This window comes from Belonocnema kinseyi, chromosome 8, assembly GCF_010883055.1.
Source record: "Belonocnema kinseyi isolate 2016_QV_RU_SX_M_011 chromosome 8, B_treatae_v1, whole genome shotgun sequence".
Lineage (NCBI taxonomy): Eukaryota > Metazoa > Arthropoda > Insecta > Hymenoptera > Cynipidae > Belonocnema > Belonocnema kinseyi.
In genome coordinates, this window is record NC_046664.1 from 36,869,333 (window position 1) to 36,886,956 (window position 17,624).

At 25.0% G+C, this 17,624-nt stretch overlaps 1 protein-coding gene across 5 annotated transcripts in view; it reads left to right on the forward strand.

Annotated features, from left to right (window-relative positions):
- LOC117179173 overlaps positions 1-17,624 on the forward strand; it is a 116,062-nt gene that overhangs the window by 50,859 nt on the left and 47,579 nt on the right. For all 5 annotated transcript variants that reach the window (XM_033370894.1, XM_033370893.1, XM_033370897.1 and 2 more), the window contains 3 exons: positions 6,587-6,760; positions 8,152-8,299; positions 13,852-14,146. In XM_033370894.1, the coding sequence (XP_033226785.1) occupies positions 6,602-6,760; positions 8,152-8,299; positions 13,852-14,146 (602 nt within the window). In that variant the 5' untranslated portion in view covers positions 6,587-6,601. The remainder of the gene's footprint in view (positions 1-6,586; positions 6,761-8,151; positions 8,300-13,851; positions 14,147-17,624) is intronic.

Below are 17,624 nucleotides of genomic sequence, written 5' to 3' on the forward strand. Positions count from 1 at the left end.
TTAAAAATAGAGATTAATACTTTATGTATTAAAAACATTCTATATTTATAAGTAATTGTGAAGATAAATGTTGAGTTTCAACTCGATTTAAGTAAAATCGAACTTGAGTAAAATTTACAAAAGCGTCTTTTTTTGTTATGGGAAACACATTTTTAAACTGCATGGGGCTCGCTGAATCATGACAATACGAAAAAAATTCCAATTCATTTTTGGACCGCACCAATGTGCTTCCGTGAAATTTAGTAACGGTTTCGGAGCTACAAGATCGATAAATCCTGATACGAAAATAACGCTAAGTAAAAAAGTTTCTGGTCTTTCTTTACTCATGAGCGAGTCGTAAAAACGCGATTCTGTAATCAAACCATTAATGTTTAACGGTAATTGATGGCTACCTTTTTTGGCAGTCCTCTGATATCATTTTGTGAAATTTATGGAATTAAGGGCGTTTTGTGGAATGACTAATAGATAATTTAATGGTAATTAGAAGGGAGTAATTAAAGCTAATGAATATAATGATCATTTAATGGTAATGAGAAGTATTCTTATTGTGATTGCTAATTAATTAATTAATATTCAGATAAGTAAGGTAGTATTTTTGAAAAGCAAATAGTTGACTGAGAATAATAATCGTTAGTAGAAGACTTTAAAAGGAAGTTCGGTAATTATGTTGTTCTATTTCTTTTTTGTTTAAAATTACCATTCTTGACTGAAAATGTAATCATTCCATTTTTGGCTGAAAATTGATCGTTTGTAATTAAAAAATCAACTATCACTTTTTTTGTTGAGAATTCATCTTTTTTGTTTGAAAATTTGACTGTATGATTGATATTTAAATTAATTTGTTAAATTTCATTTAATTGGTTAAAGATTTAACTTTTTTGTTGCAAGTTGAACTGTGCTTTGTTAAAAATTCATTTTATAAGTTGAAGATTCATCTCTTTAGTTAAAAATTTAATTATTTTGTTGAAAGTTCGTTTTTTTAATGAAAATCAATTTCTAGAACCGCATGGCAAGTTAACTATTCTATGTTTTGTTGACAATGAACTTTTTCAATTAAAATCCAACTGTTTGTAGAAATATCGTATTTTAAGTTGAAACCCCCTTTATTTTGTCACAAAATTCAACTAAATGGTTTAACGTTCTATTATTTTGTTACAAAATTCAACTATTTAGTTGCAAATGAACGTATAATGATTGAAAATTCATATTTTTATGTAAAATGCAATTATTTTGAAGAGAATTTGGTTGACGTTTTTTCTTTTTTTTGACTGCAAAATCTTTCCTGGTTTAAAAATCAACTCTTCTGTTGAAAATTCGATATTCTGATTCGAAAGTACATGTTCCGACAGAAATATGATCTTTTATGGTTAAAAATTAAAATATTTTTGGGTTTAAATATCAATTATTACATTTTTCGTTGAGAATTTATCTTGTTTTATTTTAAATTTAACTATTAGGTTAAGAAATTAAGTTCTTTGTTAAAAATGAATTTTTTTACTCAAAATTTATCATTTTAATGGAAAATTCACGTGTTCGGTTAAAATTTTAACTGTTTTGGTGAAAATTTACTTTGTTAATTGAAAATTTGTCTCTTTGATTCGAAAATTACATCTCTTCCAATAGTAATATTATATTTTTCCTACAAAAATTTTAATCTTTTAGGCTTAAATACCAATTATTACATTTGTAGTTAAGAATTGATATTTTTTATTTAAAATTAAAATTCTTTGTTAAAAATTCATTTTTGTTTTAAAGATTAATCATTTTAATTAAAACCTCATGTCATCGATCAAAAATTTAACTTTTTTGTTAAATATTAATTTTTTAAACTGAAAATGTAACTATTTTGTTGAAAATTCCTGGTTTTGGGCAGAAAATTCATCTTTTGGTCAAAGTTATCTCCTTTAGTTGAATATTCAACTATTTTTTTTGAAAACCTGTGTTTTTTGTTCAAATTTCATCTTTCGGCAGAAAATTATCTTTTTGGTTAAAAATATTAATATTTGGTTGAAAAGTCATGTATTTTGTCGGAAGTTCTTTTTTGGTCGAATTCCTCTTCTTAGTTTAAAATGCATGTTTGTAAGTTGAAAATTGAACTATTTTGTTGAAAATTCGTTGTTTTTTTTTTGCTTCAAAGTTCAAATATTTCCTTATAAACGCAAATATTTCGTGTAAAATTATTTTCGTTGAAAAATAATTTTTCTTTGTTGAAAATGATCTTTTTCATTAAAAATGTATCGCTTTTGTTTTAAAATTCAACTTTTTTCTTAAAAATGCTTTATGTTTCGACTTCAAATCTGAAACTTTTTATGTTGAATTCAATATGGTACCTAATTAATTTTATTAAAAAGAATGTATTACCTTATTTGCGTGAAAAATCATCCTATTTACCCTGTATTGAGAGTATTTCGTAATATTGAAAATTTTGAGAGTAAAGAAACTTTTTGCAAAATTCATGAGAGAGATAAGCAGATGTTCGGTTGAGTGGGAAGGTTCATTTTAAGTTCATGCGATTCTTTTGTCTACCCAGTCTCTTTGCTGGTGGGATCTCGAATCTTAAACCGAGCCCTGAAAAACGGTGTCTCAAGAGTGCAGACGCGTCTCGAGCCTCGAAGAGTGATTCAACTTTCTCATTTTGCCGTCGTAGACACACTTTGTAGGAAATAGATACAGAACCAATACAATCCTTCTCACCAAGTTTAGTAATCAACCTGTAAAGCCGGTCATTGGCCTTTCAATTCATTCTCTTGTACATGTTTTAACAGTTTATTATCTAGATTAATTTAAAAAAAAAGGAAATCTCTATTATTCCCAATCAGGGTTCTCTAATGTCTAATAGTCTAATCCATCTCATAATTTTATAAATTTAATTTTATATATTAACAGAAAGTTCTGCGACCTTGAAAACCTTGAAACCTGGAGTTATTCTTGAATTTTTTTCAAATCTTGAAAACCTGGAAATCTTCTTGAATTTTTCACGTGAACCACGAATGAAACATTTTTGTTGCTTTTAAAATAGTTACTTTATTGAAATGTGAAGAGTAATTTCAATATTTTCTGTCATGAAAGAAACACCTTGTTTAGAAGAAATCTTGCTATTGACAATTTTTTTTATTCATCAAGACATAATTAACTTTTGTTTATTATAGAATAAATAAAGAGATTTCAAGGTAAGTTAATAATTCTATAAATTTTTATTTGAAAATTTCGATGTTAATTCAGTTTCAGAATTAGAATCAGCCATGGCCATGCAACGGATTTTCTTTAATACCCGCGCGTGAAATGGGATTTTGGGACCCTGGCGCGAAACAGTAAAAGTGTATAATAGATTTAAAGATTTCACAAAAATGTTCCGAAAGTTCCGAACATTTCATAAAGATTTCAAAGATTTCCACGATTTGAAAAATACATGTACACCAGATTTCAAAAATTTCACAAAGATTTCGAACATTTCATAAAGATTTTAAAACTTTCAAAACATTTTAAGGATTTACAATTCTTTAAAAAGCGTATAAGTGAATCAGATTTCAAAAGTTTTAAAACATTCCAAACATTTGAAACGATTTCAAAAAGATTTCACAAGGATTTAAAATATTTTATTGATATAAAATTAATACAAACGATATTACAAATATTTCAAAGAATTCTTAAGGATTTCAAAATCATACAAGAATTTCAAAGATTTCAAAACCTGTCGAAGATTTCAAACGATTTCTAAAAGTTTTCAATGATTTTTAATGAATAGACAAGATTTGAAAAAGATTTCATAAATATTTCAAAATTTTAAAGATTTCAAAAAGTGTTCAGTGTACAAGATTTTTAACGATTTCAAAAGGTTTCAACAAATTTGAAAAGACATCAAACTATTTGAAAAATTTTCGCAAAGATTCCAAATGATTTCACAAAGATTTCAAGGATTTCAAAAATTTTGCAAATATTTAAAAATACCCCAAAATATTTCACAAAAGACAACTTACGCACGCAAAAAATTAAGTACTCGTTTATTTATTGTTCTGCTTTCTTTAGAAATTGTTGGCCATTAAAAAACGAAATCGTTCATTTTTTACATGTACAACAAACTTTTATTTCATTATTTAGTGTAAAAAAAAAGGAAACATGGAAACTATTTATTTCTCGGTCTAGAAAATCTGGAAAAACCTTGCATTTTGTTCCTAAAAATGGCTAGGCTCCCTGTATAAAATTTTCTGAGAAAAATTATTCTTTCTTCGTTTACTGTTTGTTGAAGATTTATTATTTTAATTGAAAATTCATCTCTTTGGTTGAAAATTTAACTATTTTGTTGGAAATTCGTTTTTTCTGTGGTAAAAAATGAATATATTTTTCTGAAAATTCATCTTTTTTGGCTTAAAATATCAACTGCTTTTCAAAATTCGTCTTTTTGTGAAGTAAATTCGTGCTTTTGTATTAACAATTCCACTGTCTATTTTCTATTTCTTCTATTTGGTGAAAAAAAATTATTTGTTAGAAAATTTAATTATTTTGTGAAAATTTCAATTGTTATGATAAATAGATCTTTTAGGTCGAAAATTCACCATTTTTCTTAAAAATTCGTACTTTTTAATTGAAACTTCGTCTTTGTGGATTGAAAATTCATCTCTTGATACAAAAGTCATATTATTTAGTTGAAATTTCAAGGGTTTTATTGAACATTCTTCTTTTGGATATAAAATTCGTCTTTTGCTAGAAGTTAACTTCTTTAGTTGAAAAATCAATTCTTTACTTTGACTACTTTCTTAAAAATCCATTTTGCAGTTGATGATTCACCTTTTTGGTTAAACATTTAATTATTTTGTCGAAAATTCGTTTTTTTTTTAATTATTTAGTTGAAAATGAACTTTTCCGATGACAGTTCAACTATTTTTTAAAATAAAATTCTTCCTTTTCTTGACTGAAAAATCGTTCTAGGTGAAAATTGTTCATTCTTTGTTAAAAATTCGAGGTTTTGCTTTGAATATTCATCTTCGTAGGTTCAAGATTTATCTATTTGATTAAAAATTCAAGTTTTTTGTTAAAAACTGGTATCTTTCGATTGAAAGTTTAACTGTTTGGTTTTAAAATCAACTGCTTGGTTGAAAGTGCAGCTATTTGGTTGAAAATTTGTATGTCTTGATTAAAAATGAATTTTTTGTTGTAATTTAATCTTTTTGGGTTTTAAAAGTAAAATGTTTCCTAAAAAATTGAGTTTTTCAGCTTGAAAACTCAACGCTGTTGTTGCAAATTAGTATTTTTTAGTTGAATTAAACTGTTTTTTACTTCAAATAAAAATATTTTTGGGTACAAGTATCAACTGTTGCTTTTTTTCTTAAGAATTAATCTTTATTGCTTGAAAATGTAACAACCTGGTTTAAATTTGAATTATTTAGTTGGAAATTTGTGTATTGGCTTATTGGTTATTGGAAACTCATGTATTGGCTGAAAATTCGTTTTTTTTTTTGTAGAAGATTAATCTTTTCGGGTGAAAATGATCCTTTTATCTGGAATATATTATTCCGTTTAGACCTTAAGTTAGAGGAACTTAAATTTAACATACATTTTTTAGAATTTTAAACTCACAGTAAAGCCAGTCAGACTTTCGTTCGTGAATTTTTTTACATGTGAATATAAATAAGGCAAGAACCCATAAAAGTATTGTTTAGGTTTCTCGCATGATTCCCGCTAATTAAAACCAAAACCAACAATAAGAGTAGTAATACTAAAAAGACATGCGATCTACTTGTACCATCCGGTCGAAATTAGGAAAAAAGAAGGGCATTAGTATTAAAAAGATATTATTGTCAAAATTTGTATGTACTTTGCAAGTAAAAATAATTTCGCTAAATATTTAGTGGCAGGAAAATTGAGGCTTAAGTTAAGAGATTAACATTTAAAGTGTTTAAGTAGAGGTCTGATATTAATTTTCATTTACTCTGATTTTCAGATGGGACGACTGAAAAAATTCTAAAATTAAAATGACCGATTTGAAAAACTCCTGAATAAAAAAATACCCGATAGTTTATAATATTACCAAATTGGAAAATTCCCGAATAATAAAATTCCCGACAATTTATATTACTACCTAATTATTATTATTACCGAAATAAAAAATTTCTGAATATAAACAATTAATAAAATTGTTTCAAAAACTATATTATTAGTTTAATAAAAATACAAATTTGAAATATTTGTATACTCATTTTTTTTAATGTTAAAAGGTTTTAAAAAATTATTTTATGATTTAAAATAACAATCATTTAAAAAATTACAAGATTCAATTAACTAAAAATGCATCTCGAAATTTTTTACATTTTTAAAAATTGAAAACTCGATTTTTGAAAACGCTTTTTCTTTTTAGTTTCATTTTATAAACTATTTATTTTTATAAAATAATGGTTTAAATTCGGGAATTTTGTAGTTAAGATATTTTATAATTCGGCCATTTTCTTTCGGGAATTTTATTTTTCGAAATTTTTTTAATTCGGTAATATTATAAACTGATCGGGAATTTTATTTTTCGTTTTTTTTCAGTTGTATCTTTTACATTTGATTTTAAATAAAAATATTAATAATTTTTTTTGTATTGTTTCAGCCTCAGAGCTGAAATATGCCGGAGGAGCGTAAACCAAGTTTGGGGGTGGCGGAGGTGACTACTGAAAATGGAAATGGGACCACTTCACCTAATAAGAGTCCCGTCAACAGAGGGAAAATTGCAGTGGCAAAGATTACTTTGCTTGACGGCACGGTCAAGGATTTTCCGATTGAAGTAAGATTAAAAGATTATAATAAATAAAAAAAATTCGAAAAATTATAATTAAAAAATATTTTTTTCGAATTAAATAATCTTTCCAAACTCCTTAAATCATTCAGGGTGGCTGCTGGACCGGGAAATGACGGGGAATTTGTTGAGACCGGGAAAACCGGCAAATGACAGTGAATTAATTTCTGGGCTAGGAATTTCTCAAATTTTTAAAAGAAAAATTTGGATGCAAAAACTCATTTCAAAGGATTTTTAAAACTTTTCTTCAATGTTAAGTTCAATTGTTAACCATTTATCATGAAATATTTGACAGTTCATTCAAAATGATTCAAAATAATTAAAAATTATAAATGAAGTACCTAAAACTAATGAATCTGAAACTACATTATTTAAAATAAAAAGTCTTGCATCGCTAAAACTTGTGTTAAACTAAAAATGTCAACATTATGATTTTAATTGTTATATTTAAGAAATTTTTATTTGAAAGTAAAAGCTTTCAATTTTCATGTATGAATAACAATTGAACAATTATTAATTTTAAAGAACTTAAAATTAAAATGATTTATGTATAAAAAGACGTTTGAATTTTATAATTCTAATTTTGGATGAAAGGGAAGAGATTTTGGTATTTAATTTTTTTCTGAATTTGAAGGGGAACAGTTGTTTTCAAGATTTTTATTATGTTGGAAGGGAGACAATTTTGGTTTAAATTTTTTGTGAATTAAAAAAGGAACAGTTTTTTTTATGTTTTAAATTTTTACCGAGTTGGAACGGTGGAAATTTTGGGTTTCAACTTTTTTCTAAACTAGAAGAGGCATTTTTTTGTTGTTTGCATTTTATTCAATTGGAAGGAAATATTTTTAAAACATTTTTATTATGTGAAAGGGGGAACATTTTTGTATTTTTAGGATTCAGATGAAAGGAGGGAACTTATTATTTTCAATTTTTTAATAAATTGGATGAGGGAAATGTTTCGTTTTTTACATTTTTATTAATGTCAGTTTAAAAGGATGTCAGTTTCAATTTAGAGCTTTTAATTCATAAAAGTTAAAAATTCTAAATTTTGTAATTGATTGGGATTTAATTTTAAATTCTTCAATTGTTCTTTGAGCGTATGAATTAAAAATGTCTTAATTAAAATTGTTTAAATGACAATTTTAAAAGTTTCAAATTAAAGAGTTTTATTGTGAGTGTTTTAAATTAACAATTCAGTTTTTATTATTGTAAATGAAAAAATATACAATTTTAAGGGTTCGAATTTTTTACTTTCAATGACCGTGAAAAATGTTTGCGAACCGGAGAACACCCAGGGATTTTTTTCCTCGATTAAAACGGCCATCCTGTAATTTAAAAAAAAAATTCCCGAAGCATTACTAAAATTAATTCTTTATTTAAAGAGAAAAGCAAAGGGCCAAGAGCTCCTGGACAAAATATGTCAAAGCATGAACCTCCTAGAAAAGGACTACTTCGGCCTTATTTACGAGGACAAACACGACCCGAGGAATTGGCTCGACCTTGACAGGAGGATTTCCAAATTCCTGAAAAGTACGTTTACAAACTAATGACTGTTCTAATTGCTTCTTAAATGCCTCTAGCTAGACGTAGTAAATTGGCGCCAAGCTCAGTTTCATTTTACAAATAGGTTTCAATCTTTTTATATCATATTATAGGGAAAAAATGATTTTGGTTCAAAATAATGGACAGCTGACCGGTATTGACCGATTGAGACTAACAGTTTTTTAACTGATCAAATTTTTAAAGAAAGTTTTTCAACCGGATTTTTGATTTAGTTAAAAAAATTTGTGATAAATAAACAAATATGACGAAAAAATGGAGATTTTTTGATTTGACGTGCCCGGTGCTTGTCAATAAAAGGAAGAATGTTTTTATTGCCGAAGTTTCACAGAATTACATTATATAAAGATATTGCATCATGATATAATAAAAAAAAAATTATGATCAAATTATCATTTTCATTCAACAAATTATCATCAAATTATCATATCAAACAAATTAACATTTTTGTAAATTTTGTTCTGAACAACTTTTTATTCTTAAAAATTTTTAAGTGCGGTCAAACAATGAAATACTTATTTTTTCAAACAAAAAGCCAAATATTGGCACTTTTTTCAGCACCAAAGTACCAATAAAATCCCAGTCTGAAATATTTAGTCTTCATTACCGTTTTTTTATAAATAAAACATATACCTTTCTTTTTTATAGAAATTTCAACGAAAAATCGTATGTCACTGTGCGATACCGCTACACTTAATCTTTATTTTTCCGAAAGAGAATAATTTTTTTGAATTACATTTTTTTATTATTATTCAGCCTCCCCATATTTCGGGAGTAAATTTGTATTCTTTTTTGAAATTGAAAAATAGATTTTTAGTCGTTATCCAAAGACGATTTTCAAAACCCACGAAATTTAACAATCAAAATTCTTAAATGATTTACTCGCAAATGGTTAACTTTTTCTAATCAAACTCGTTTTCTACAAATTTAGTGACTCAATATATCGGGAGTAAGTTTTTATTTTCCGTGTCAGCGAAAAATTGCACTTTTTATCGTTATTCGCAACCAAGCCTGTTCCAATTTTAGGTTCCTACCATTTTGAAATTGTAAACTTCCACATTCTATTTCTCGGAACGCGACAATATTTTTCAATCATACTTTGTTCGCTTCAATCTAGAAACACTTCAGCTCGGGAGTAAGCTTTTGTGCTATCTTTAAATGGTGATTTTGATTTTACAGAATGTTATTTCGCTCTCCTCAAAATTCCGATTTAATTGGTTATCTAGTTATGTACTAGAACCCTTCAATTTTCAATAATATGGATCGAAACAATGTTTTGATGAAGAAAATTTCTCTTAAGATTATTCTTGTTGATATTATAAAAATAATTAAATAAACAAATGCATTATTTAGGCATCTGTCGGCAGAAAAATTCGTTTTCTTTTATGTCAGTTTCTTAAATTGGGAACCTCATAATAGTTTCATCAAAATTCATAATTATTTGATAACTTCTATGTCTTGTCCAGACAAATTTATTAAACAAATGCATTATTTGGGCAAATGTCGAGAAAAAAAGTTTCTAGAATAAAAACTGTTTTTAGATTCGTAGAAATCAACTATTTTCGCCAAAGATCTGTATTGGTATCTATAACAATCATGCACTTTTTAAATTAAATTTGTTTGAAAAAAATTAATCACATAATTATGAATGTTGCTGAAATGATCGTAAAGTTCCTAATAAAAAGGACTGACATAGAAAAAAATGAGTTTTTGCGTCAAGAATTACCTGAATAATTCATTTTTTAAATAAATTTTAAAAAAACATAAAAATTATGATGTAATTATGAATGTTGCTGAAGTTACCATGAAGTTACTAATTAAAAGTACTTTCATCGAAAAAAACGCATTTTTCCTGCCATAGCAGGAATAATGCGTCTGTTTATTCAATTTGATAAAAAACATCAAGTTTATCAACTTATTATGAAAGTTGCTACAATTATCATGAATTTCACAATTAAAAGAAACTGGCATTGAATAAAACTAATTTTCCTGTCGACAAATGTCTGCATAATGCAATTTGATCATCAAATTTGTTTATAATATTAACTAGAATAGTCTTGAAAGAAATTGTAATTATTATAATATTGATTCCTTCCAAATTTCTTGCAATATAACTTTATAAAACGTAAAATCATTAAAAATTAGGAAACGCACTTTCAAGAAATAATTTGTTTATACATTTTTTTTTGTTTATTTTACCATGGTGGAATATTTTTCTATTATTGACGAACACGGGAACGTAAATTAGATAATATTGCCACTGATTTTGTTATATTTGTTTATTTATACAAAAATTGGCAAACTAATTTAAAAATTAGGCTTGACAACTTTCTTGGAAATTTTACCAGTTTTTTTTTATTTTATCGAAAAAATATTCAAAGAATCATGATTAGCGCTAAAAACTGGGAAAACTTAATTTATCACTTGTGGTGTTTTTTTAGAACCCTATAAAAAAGAATTATGGAGATGATATACAAAAATACATTTTTTATTTGTATTCTATGGCTAATTAGTAATTACCTGTATGTAGAGAATAGCTTTATATTTCTCCTAAATAATATATTTTACACCTAATTATGTAGTCATTATTTTTTTCTGAAAATATTCTCAAAACGTTGTACAAAATATTATTACATCAAATATTTTTCCTACACAAAATATCAAAACCCGTAAATAAAATATTTTCTTCGCAAAATATATGCTACATAGAATGAAATAATTATTTCTGTTATTTAAATATTTTTCTTGATCTGTGAAAAATATTCTAGGTAATTATATTCAAAGCAGAAATATTCTACACAAAAATATTAGGTGTAAAACTTTTCCTATACATAAGAGATTTTACACAAATTATTTACCACAAGGAATATAAAAGCAGACTTCACACTGAAAATTAATAATTTTTAATTGTAAAGTCTACTATTATATTTTTGGTTACAAATTCTAACATTTTGTTAAAAATCTAATTATTTTGTTGAAAATTAAACTTCTTCGTTAAAAAGTAAACCACTTTTTTCGAAAATTCAATTATTGAATTTTTTTTATTAAGATTCATCATTTTAATTGAAAATTCACCCCTGATTGAAAAAAAACTGTTTGAAAATATATTTTTTGTATCTTAAAATTTAACTATTTCAGTAGCAAAATTAACAATTTTCATGAGAATACGTTTCTTTGTGAAGAATTACATTTATAAGAGAAAATTGAACTATTCTGTTTTTTACTCTTATTCTGTTTTTGGTTGTTAATTTAGTTTCTCCCTCATTTTCAATTGCGATTTTTGTCAATAATGAGCTGAAAAGTAAGTTAGTGTGAACTTCTGTTTTTTAATTGTAAATATTTTTTATACATTCTTAGGATACACAATTTTTTAATAAGAAAATAGATTTCTGTTCGATCTTAAATTAAAAATGTATCTTTTTTTAAAATGAAATTTCAACTATTTAGCTGAAAATTGACATTTTTACTTAAAAATTCAACTATTTGTTTGAAAAATTATATGCTTTGTGGAAAATTCGTATTTTTTGTAGATAATTAATCTTTATGGCTGGAAATTCCTCTTTTTCATAAAAATTACAACTATCCCAGTTAAAGATTCATCATTCTAGTTTAAAATGAATAAATTTGGTTAAAAATTAATTTGTGTAACTGAAAAATAAACTGGTCCATTTCTAGTTAAAAATGTATCTTACCGAGTTCAAAATTCAACAATTTGTATGAAAATTGGTGTTTAAATATAAAATTCAACTATTGTTGAAAATGCATGTATTTTGTTAAAAAAAATCGATTTTTCTATAGAAAATGGTCGTTTTCTTTAAAAGTCAGTCTTCTCGTCTAAAAATTTTTCTTGTCGGTTGAAAATTCAAGTATTCCAGGTAATATTTATAATCTTAGTTGAAAATTTATCTTATAGTCTGGAAATAAAGTTACTTGGTTAAAAGTTGAACTCTTTTATTAAAAATTAATTTAACTTTTTATTTTAACTTTTTAATTATTAAAAATGATTTTTTAGTTAAAAATGCATTTTTTTGTAGAAATCAATGTTTGGTTGAAAAGTCATTTTTTGCTTAAAAATTAAATGATTTCTTTTAAATATTCGTCATCGTAGTTGAAAATTTATCTTTCAGTTTTGAAGTTCAAATATTCCAGTCAAACATTTAGGATTTTATTTGAAATTTAATCACTTTCTTTGAAAATCAAACTATTTCTTTTTGTTTTTTTTGTTTTTTTTTTTTTTTAATAAAATTTTTTAAACTGAAAATTTAACTTCTTCCACTCTAATATTTAAAATGATCTTTTTTTCTCAAAGTTAATCTTTTTGTCTAAAAATGATTCTTTTCTGTGAAAATGTAAGTATTGCAGTTAAATATTTATCATTTTAGTTGAAAATTCATCTTTTAGGTTAGAAATAACATTACTTGGTTAAAATTTGAACTCTTTTGTTATAAATTAGTTTATATTATTTTATTTATTTTGAAGATTCATAATTTTAATTAAAAATTTATTTCTTGGTTGGAAAAATGAGCTATTTGAATGAAAAATCGTTTTTCCTTTGGCTGAAAAGGAACTTTTTTCCCGAAAATGTAACCATTTTCTTTCTTCTTTGGTTTCAAATTATTTTTTTTTCTACTGATAATATAACTATGGTACCAGTTAAATATTCCATAATATTAATTAAAAACTCATTTCTTTGATTGAACATTCATTTTTTGACTCAAAATTCAAGTATTTAATTTCTTGTTAAAAAATATATTTTCCTGTTTAAAGTTCGTCTTCAGAAATTAATCTTCTTGGTTAAAAATTCATCTTATTGTCTGAAGTTCAATTATTTAATTTCAATATTCATCGCCTTAGTTGAATATTTCATAGTGTTAGTTAAAAATTAATTTTTTTGGTTGAACATTAATTTTTTTCAAACTAAAATTAAATATTTAAGTTTTGGTTGAAAACTCATGTTTTTGGTTTAAAATTGACCTATTTCAGTTGAAGGTGCACCATTTTCATTGAAAATTGATGAGTTAGGTTAAAAATTAATTTTTTAAACTAAAAATATAATTATTCCATTTTTGGTTGAAATTTTATTTTTTTTAAAGTTCAAAGTTCAACTATTTGGCTTAAAATTTGTCTTCTTTTTATTGAAAATCCAAGTATGTAATTAATCTTCTTTGAAAATTTATCTTTGTGGTTGATAATTTAAGAATTTCATTTAAATATTCATCATTTTAGTTAAAAAAAAATTTTCTGGCTTAAAATTCAACTATTTTAACTAATTTTTCTAACTGAAAGTTCAACTTTTCCATTTTTGTTGGAAATTGATGTTTTAGTCGAAAATTCAAATATTTGTTTCAAAATTCAGTTCTTTTGAACATTTTCACTCTCTTGGGTTAAAGGACGTTTAGAATGAACTTCATAAATTCAAACAATTTTTTAAATTTTGCGGCAAATATGAATATTTTACTTGAAATGTACAGGTAAAGTCTTAATAATATTATATGTTGTATTTAAATGTTATTACATTGCAGATGATCCGTGGAAATTTAACTTCGAAGTTAAATTCTACCCACCGGATCCATCACAGCTGCAGGAAGACATCACCCGATATCAACTGTGTCTTCAAATTAGAAATGATATCATGACTGGACGCTTGCCGTGTTCTTTTGTCACCCATGCTCTCTTAGGATCCTATTTGGTACAATCTGAATTGGGCGATTATGATCCGGATGAACATGGCAGGACTTACTTGAAAGATTTCAAATTTGCGCCGAAACAAACACCTGAGCTAGTCGAAAAAGTGATGGATCTTCACAAAACTCACAAGTGAGTTTGTGATCTTTTTTCTTCAAGTGGAGGCGATTTTTATAATAGATTTTCTTATCTTTTTTTATTATTTTCAGCCTTTTCTTTTCACATTTTGTTGATAATAGTCAGGAAAACTTAGGAAACGTCAGGGAAAACTTGAACGAGTCAGGGAATTTTTGATAAACGGAGGTTAAAATTTAGGGGTTTAGTTGCAAACGTAAAATTGTTTTTTTTTTAGAGACAATTCATCTTGTCGTTAACCATTTTATTATTTGGTTGACAACAATTCTTTTGCAAAATTAACAATTTTGATAAAAAGTCATTCTTTTTGGATGCAAAATTTAACTGTGTTGTTGGAAAAAACCGTCTTTATGTTTCAAAAAATTCATCTCTTATTGCAGAAATTGAATCTATTTTGTTGTTGTTAAAAATGCAAAAGTTTGATTGAATATTAGTCTCTTTTGGATTAAATATCAACTATTTGGTTTTTCGTTGAGAATCTTATAAGTAATTTTTTGAAAGTTACAGTATGTTGTTAGAAATTCATGTTTTTGATCGAAAATTGTCCGCTTTGGATAAGAATTCTTTTTTTTTTGTTGTTGTTAAAAATGAAATATTTACTTGAAATTTAATTATTCCATTTTTGGGTATATTTTTAAATTTTTTGGATAAAAATTGATGTTTTTTAGTTGGAAATTCTACTGTTTTGTTGAAAATTCAATTATTTTGTTGAAAATTCATTTTTTGGTAGAATATTAAATTTTTTGGTAAAAATGCATTTTTTAAATTAAAAATTCATTTCCTTAACTAAAAATATAACTTTTACATTTTTGTTGAAAATTCACTTATTTTCAGTAGAAAATTGATGTGTAAATTGATTTTTTTAGTTAAAAGTGTAAACTCTCTGTTGAAAATTTGTTGTTTTTTTTGTTAAAAATTAATTTTTTCAACTAAAAATATTACTTTTCCATTTTTGGTAGAATTTGTTTTTCTTCAATTGAAAAATAATATGTATTGCTGTTTTTTTTTTGTATCAAATTAATCTTTTTAGCAGAAAATGTAACTAATATTTTGTTAATTTTTTTTGGATTTAAAAATTAAATTTAAAAATTGAACATATTACTAGTTCACTTTTGGCTTTCATTGGTTGAAAACTCAACTATATTAGTGAAAATTCTTCTTTTTTAAATGGAATATTACATTTATTTGTAAAGAATCCATATTTTTTGTTGAAAATTCATTATTTTATCTGAATTTTTAACTTTTCCCTTTTTTGTTGAGAATTGACCTGATTTTTAGTAGAAAATTCATATATTTTGTTAAAAATTCATCTTTTCAGTTAAAATTGTAAATATTATGTTGAAAATTAGTTTTTCTTTCGGAAAATATAACTTTCCCATTTTTTGTTAACATTTTTTTGGTTGTGAATTAATCATTTTAGTTTAAAATTTAACTATTATTTTTTTTTTGTATTTGAATATTGAATTTTGAAACTGAAAATCTTCTTAGTTGAAAAATGTATTGGTTTAAAAATTTATTTTTTTAGTTGAAGATTCATCACTTCAGTTGAAAATTCATTTCTTTGGTTAAAAGTTGAACTATTGTGTTGAAAATTTATGTATTTTTTAAACTTCATATTTTTATAGAAAATATATTTAATTGGTTGTAAATTCATTTCATTGTTTAAAAACTCGTCTTTTATGTAAAAAATCAATCTTTTAGTTTGAAAGTTTATGCCTGGTTAAAAATTGATCTATTTTATTGAAAATTCGTTTTTTTTTTGTGCAGAATTAATTTTTTAAACTGAAAATTGATTTTTTTTAGTTGAAACTCCATGTATTCTCAATTCGTTTTTCTTGGTAGAAAATTGATCTTGATAGAAAATTAATCTTCTTGATTGAAAGTTCATCTCTTTGGTTGAAAAATCAACTATTTAATTAAAAATTGATCTATTTTGTTGAAAATTCAATATTATAATATACGTTAGGTCTTACAATTCCCAATTTATAATGGCCAAGAAAAATGGAAAAATTCCAGAGAAAATGAGGAAATTTAGATATTGGGATTTAGTAGCAACTCTATTGAATTAAATTAGTATAAATGGGACAATTTAAAGTTTGCAATTTTCAAAATTGTATGGTTTAAAATTTAAAGTAATCCAAATGGTACAATTCATGATTGAGAGCCTCTTTAATTCCACAAGTTTCACATCAAACCTTAACAAATTATTAAATGCAGAATGAATTTTTCTAAAGTAGGTACTAGTTTCAAATTATCACCGTTTGAATTTAAATTATTTTTAATCGAGTCTTTTTAGAATCTAACAATATGAAATTAAAGACGTTTAGAGAATATTTCAAGTTTAAGCATTTGATATTGAACGAATTCAAATTATAAGTAAATTTTTTCATTATTTTGAATTGTAATAGATCAGAAAGAAATAATCTCAGATTAAAATGTTTAAAATTGAAAGCATAAAGAATATTCTAACAATTAAAAAATGAAAACATTCAAAATTGAATGATTTTGAGCAGTTCTAATTTAACAATGATCCACTATGAATAATTTAAAATTGTAATTGTTGAAAATTGAATCAACTTACATTGAAACTTTATAAATCAGACAATAATTTCAAAACAAAAAAATTGGTAAAGAACGTATTTTTAATTAAATCTTTCAAGATTCTAGAACTTTCCTTCATATTAAAAATCTTAATAGATGGCATTAGGGTGGCTCAAAAAGGCTTTTATTTTTTAGAGGGCAACGACCCCCCCCCCCAATTTTATTCCAAATCCGAAAAAAGAAATTCCGTAATTTTTTATTTTTTTATTTTTCGATTTTAACAGGTGCCGGTTTTGACTTGGAAGTTTCCCATGTAAAATGCATGGGGAAAAATCACTTTTTTCAGTTTTTGGAATAATTGTTTAGGGTTTGAAAAAATGTGACGGGAAAGTATGGGTGCCTGTAGAGAATTATATAATGAAGAATTTTATGTATCATATATATGGGTTTGACACCATTAACACACCCCCACGAGTATCTGAAAACTACCTTTAAAACAAAAAATGTCAATTCTTCACGAAATCGATATTTTGAGCACTGTATTCTGGTCTTTTTTTACTTAAAATTATTAATATTGGTCTAGTGGAATATTTATTATCATTGGTTAATTAATTTTAAATTATTCAAACAAAAGGAATTTGTTTAAAAAATTTCGTTTCGATTTTTTTTTAAATAAACATGATTACTGTTGGTCTAGTGGAATATTTATCAGTAATAATTAATAACTAATTAATATTTAATTTAATAATAATTAATTTGTCAGTAATATTTAACTAATAATTTTTATTAAATTTTCTTTAATAAAATGAATCAAACAATGTTAATAAATATTCCACTGAAGAAATATTAATAATTTTTTATCAAAAAATTATTTACAGAAATTCCATTTGTTTAAACAATTAAAAATTAATTAAACAATGTCAATAAATATTCC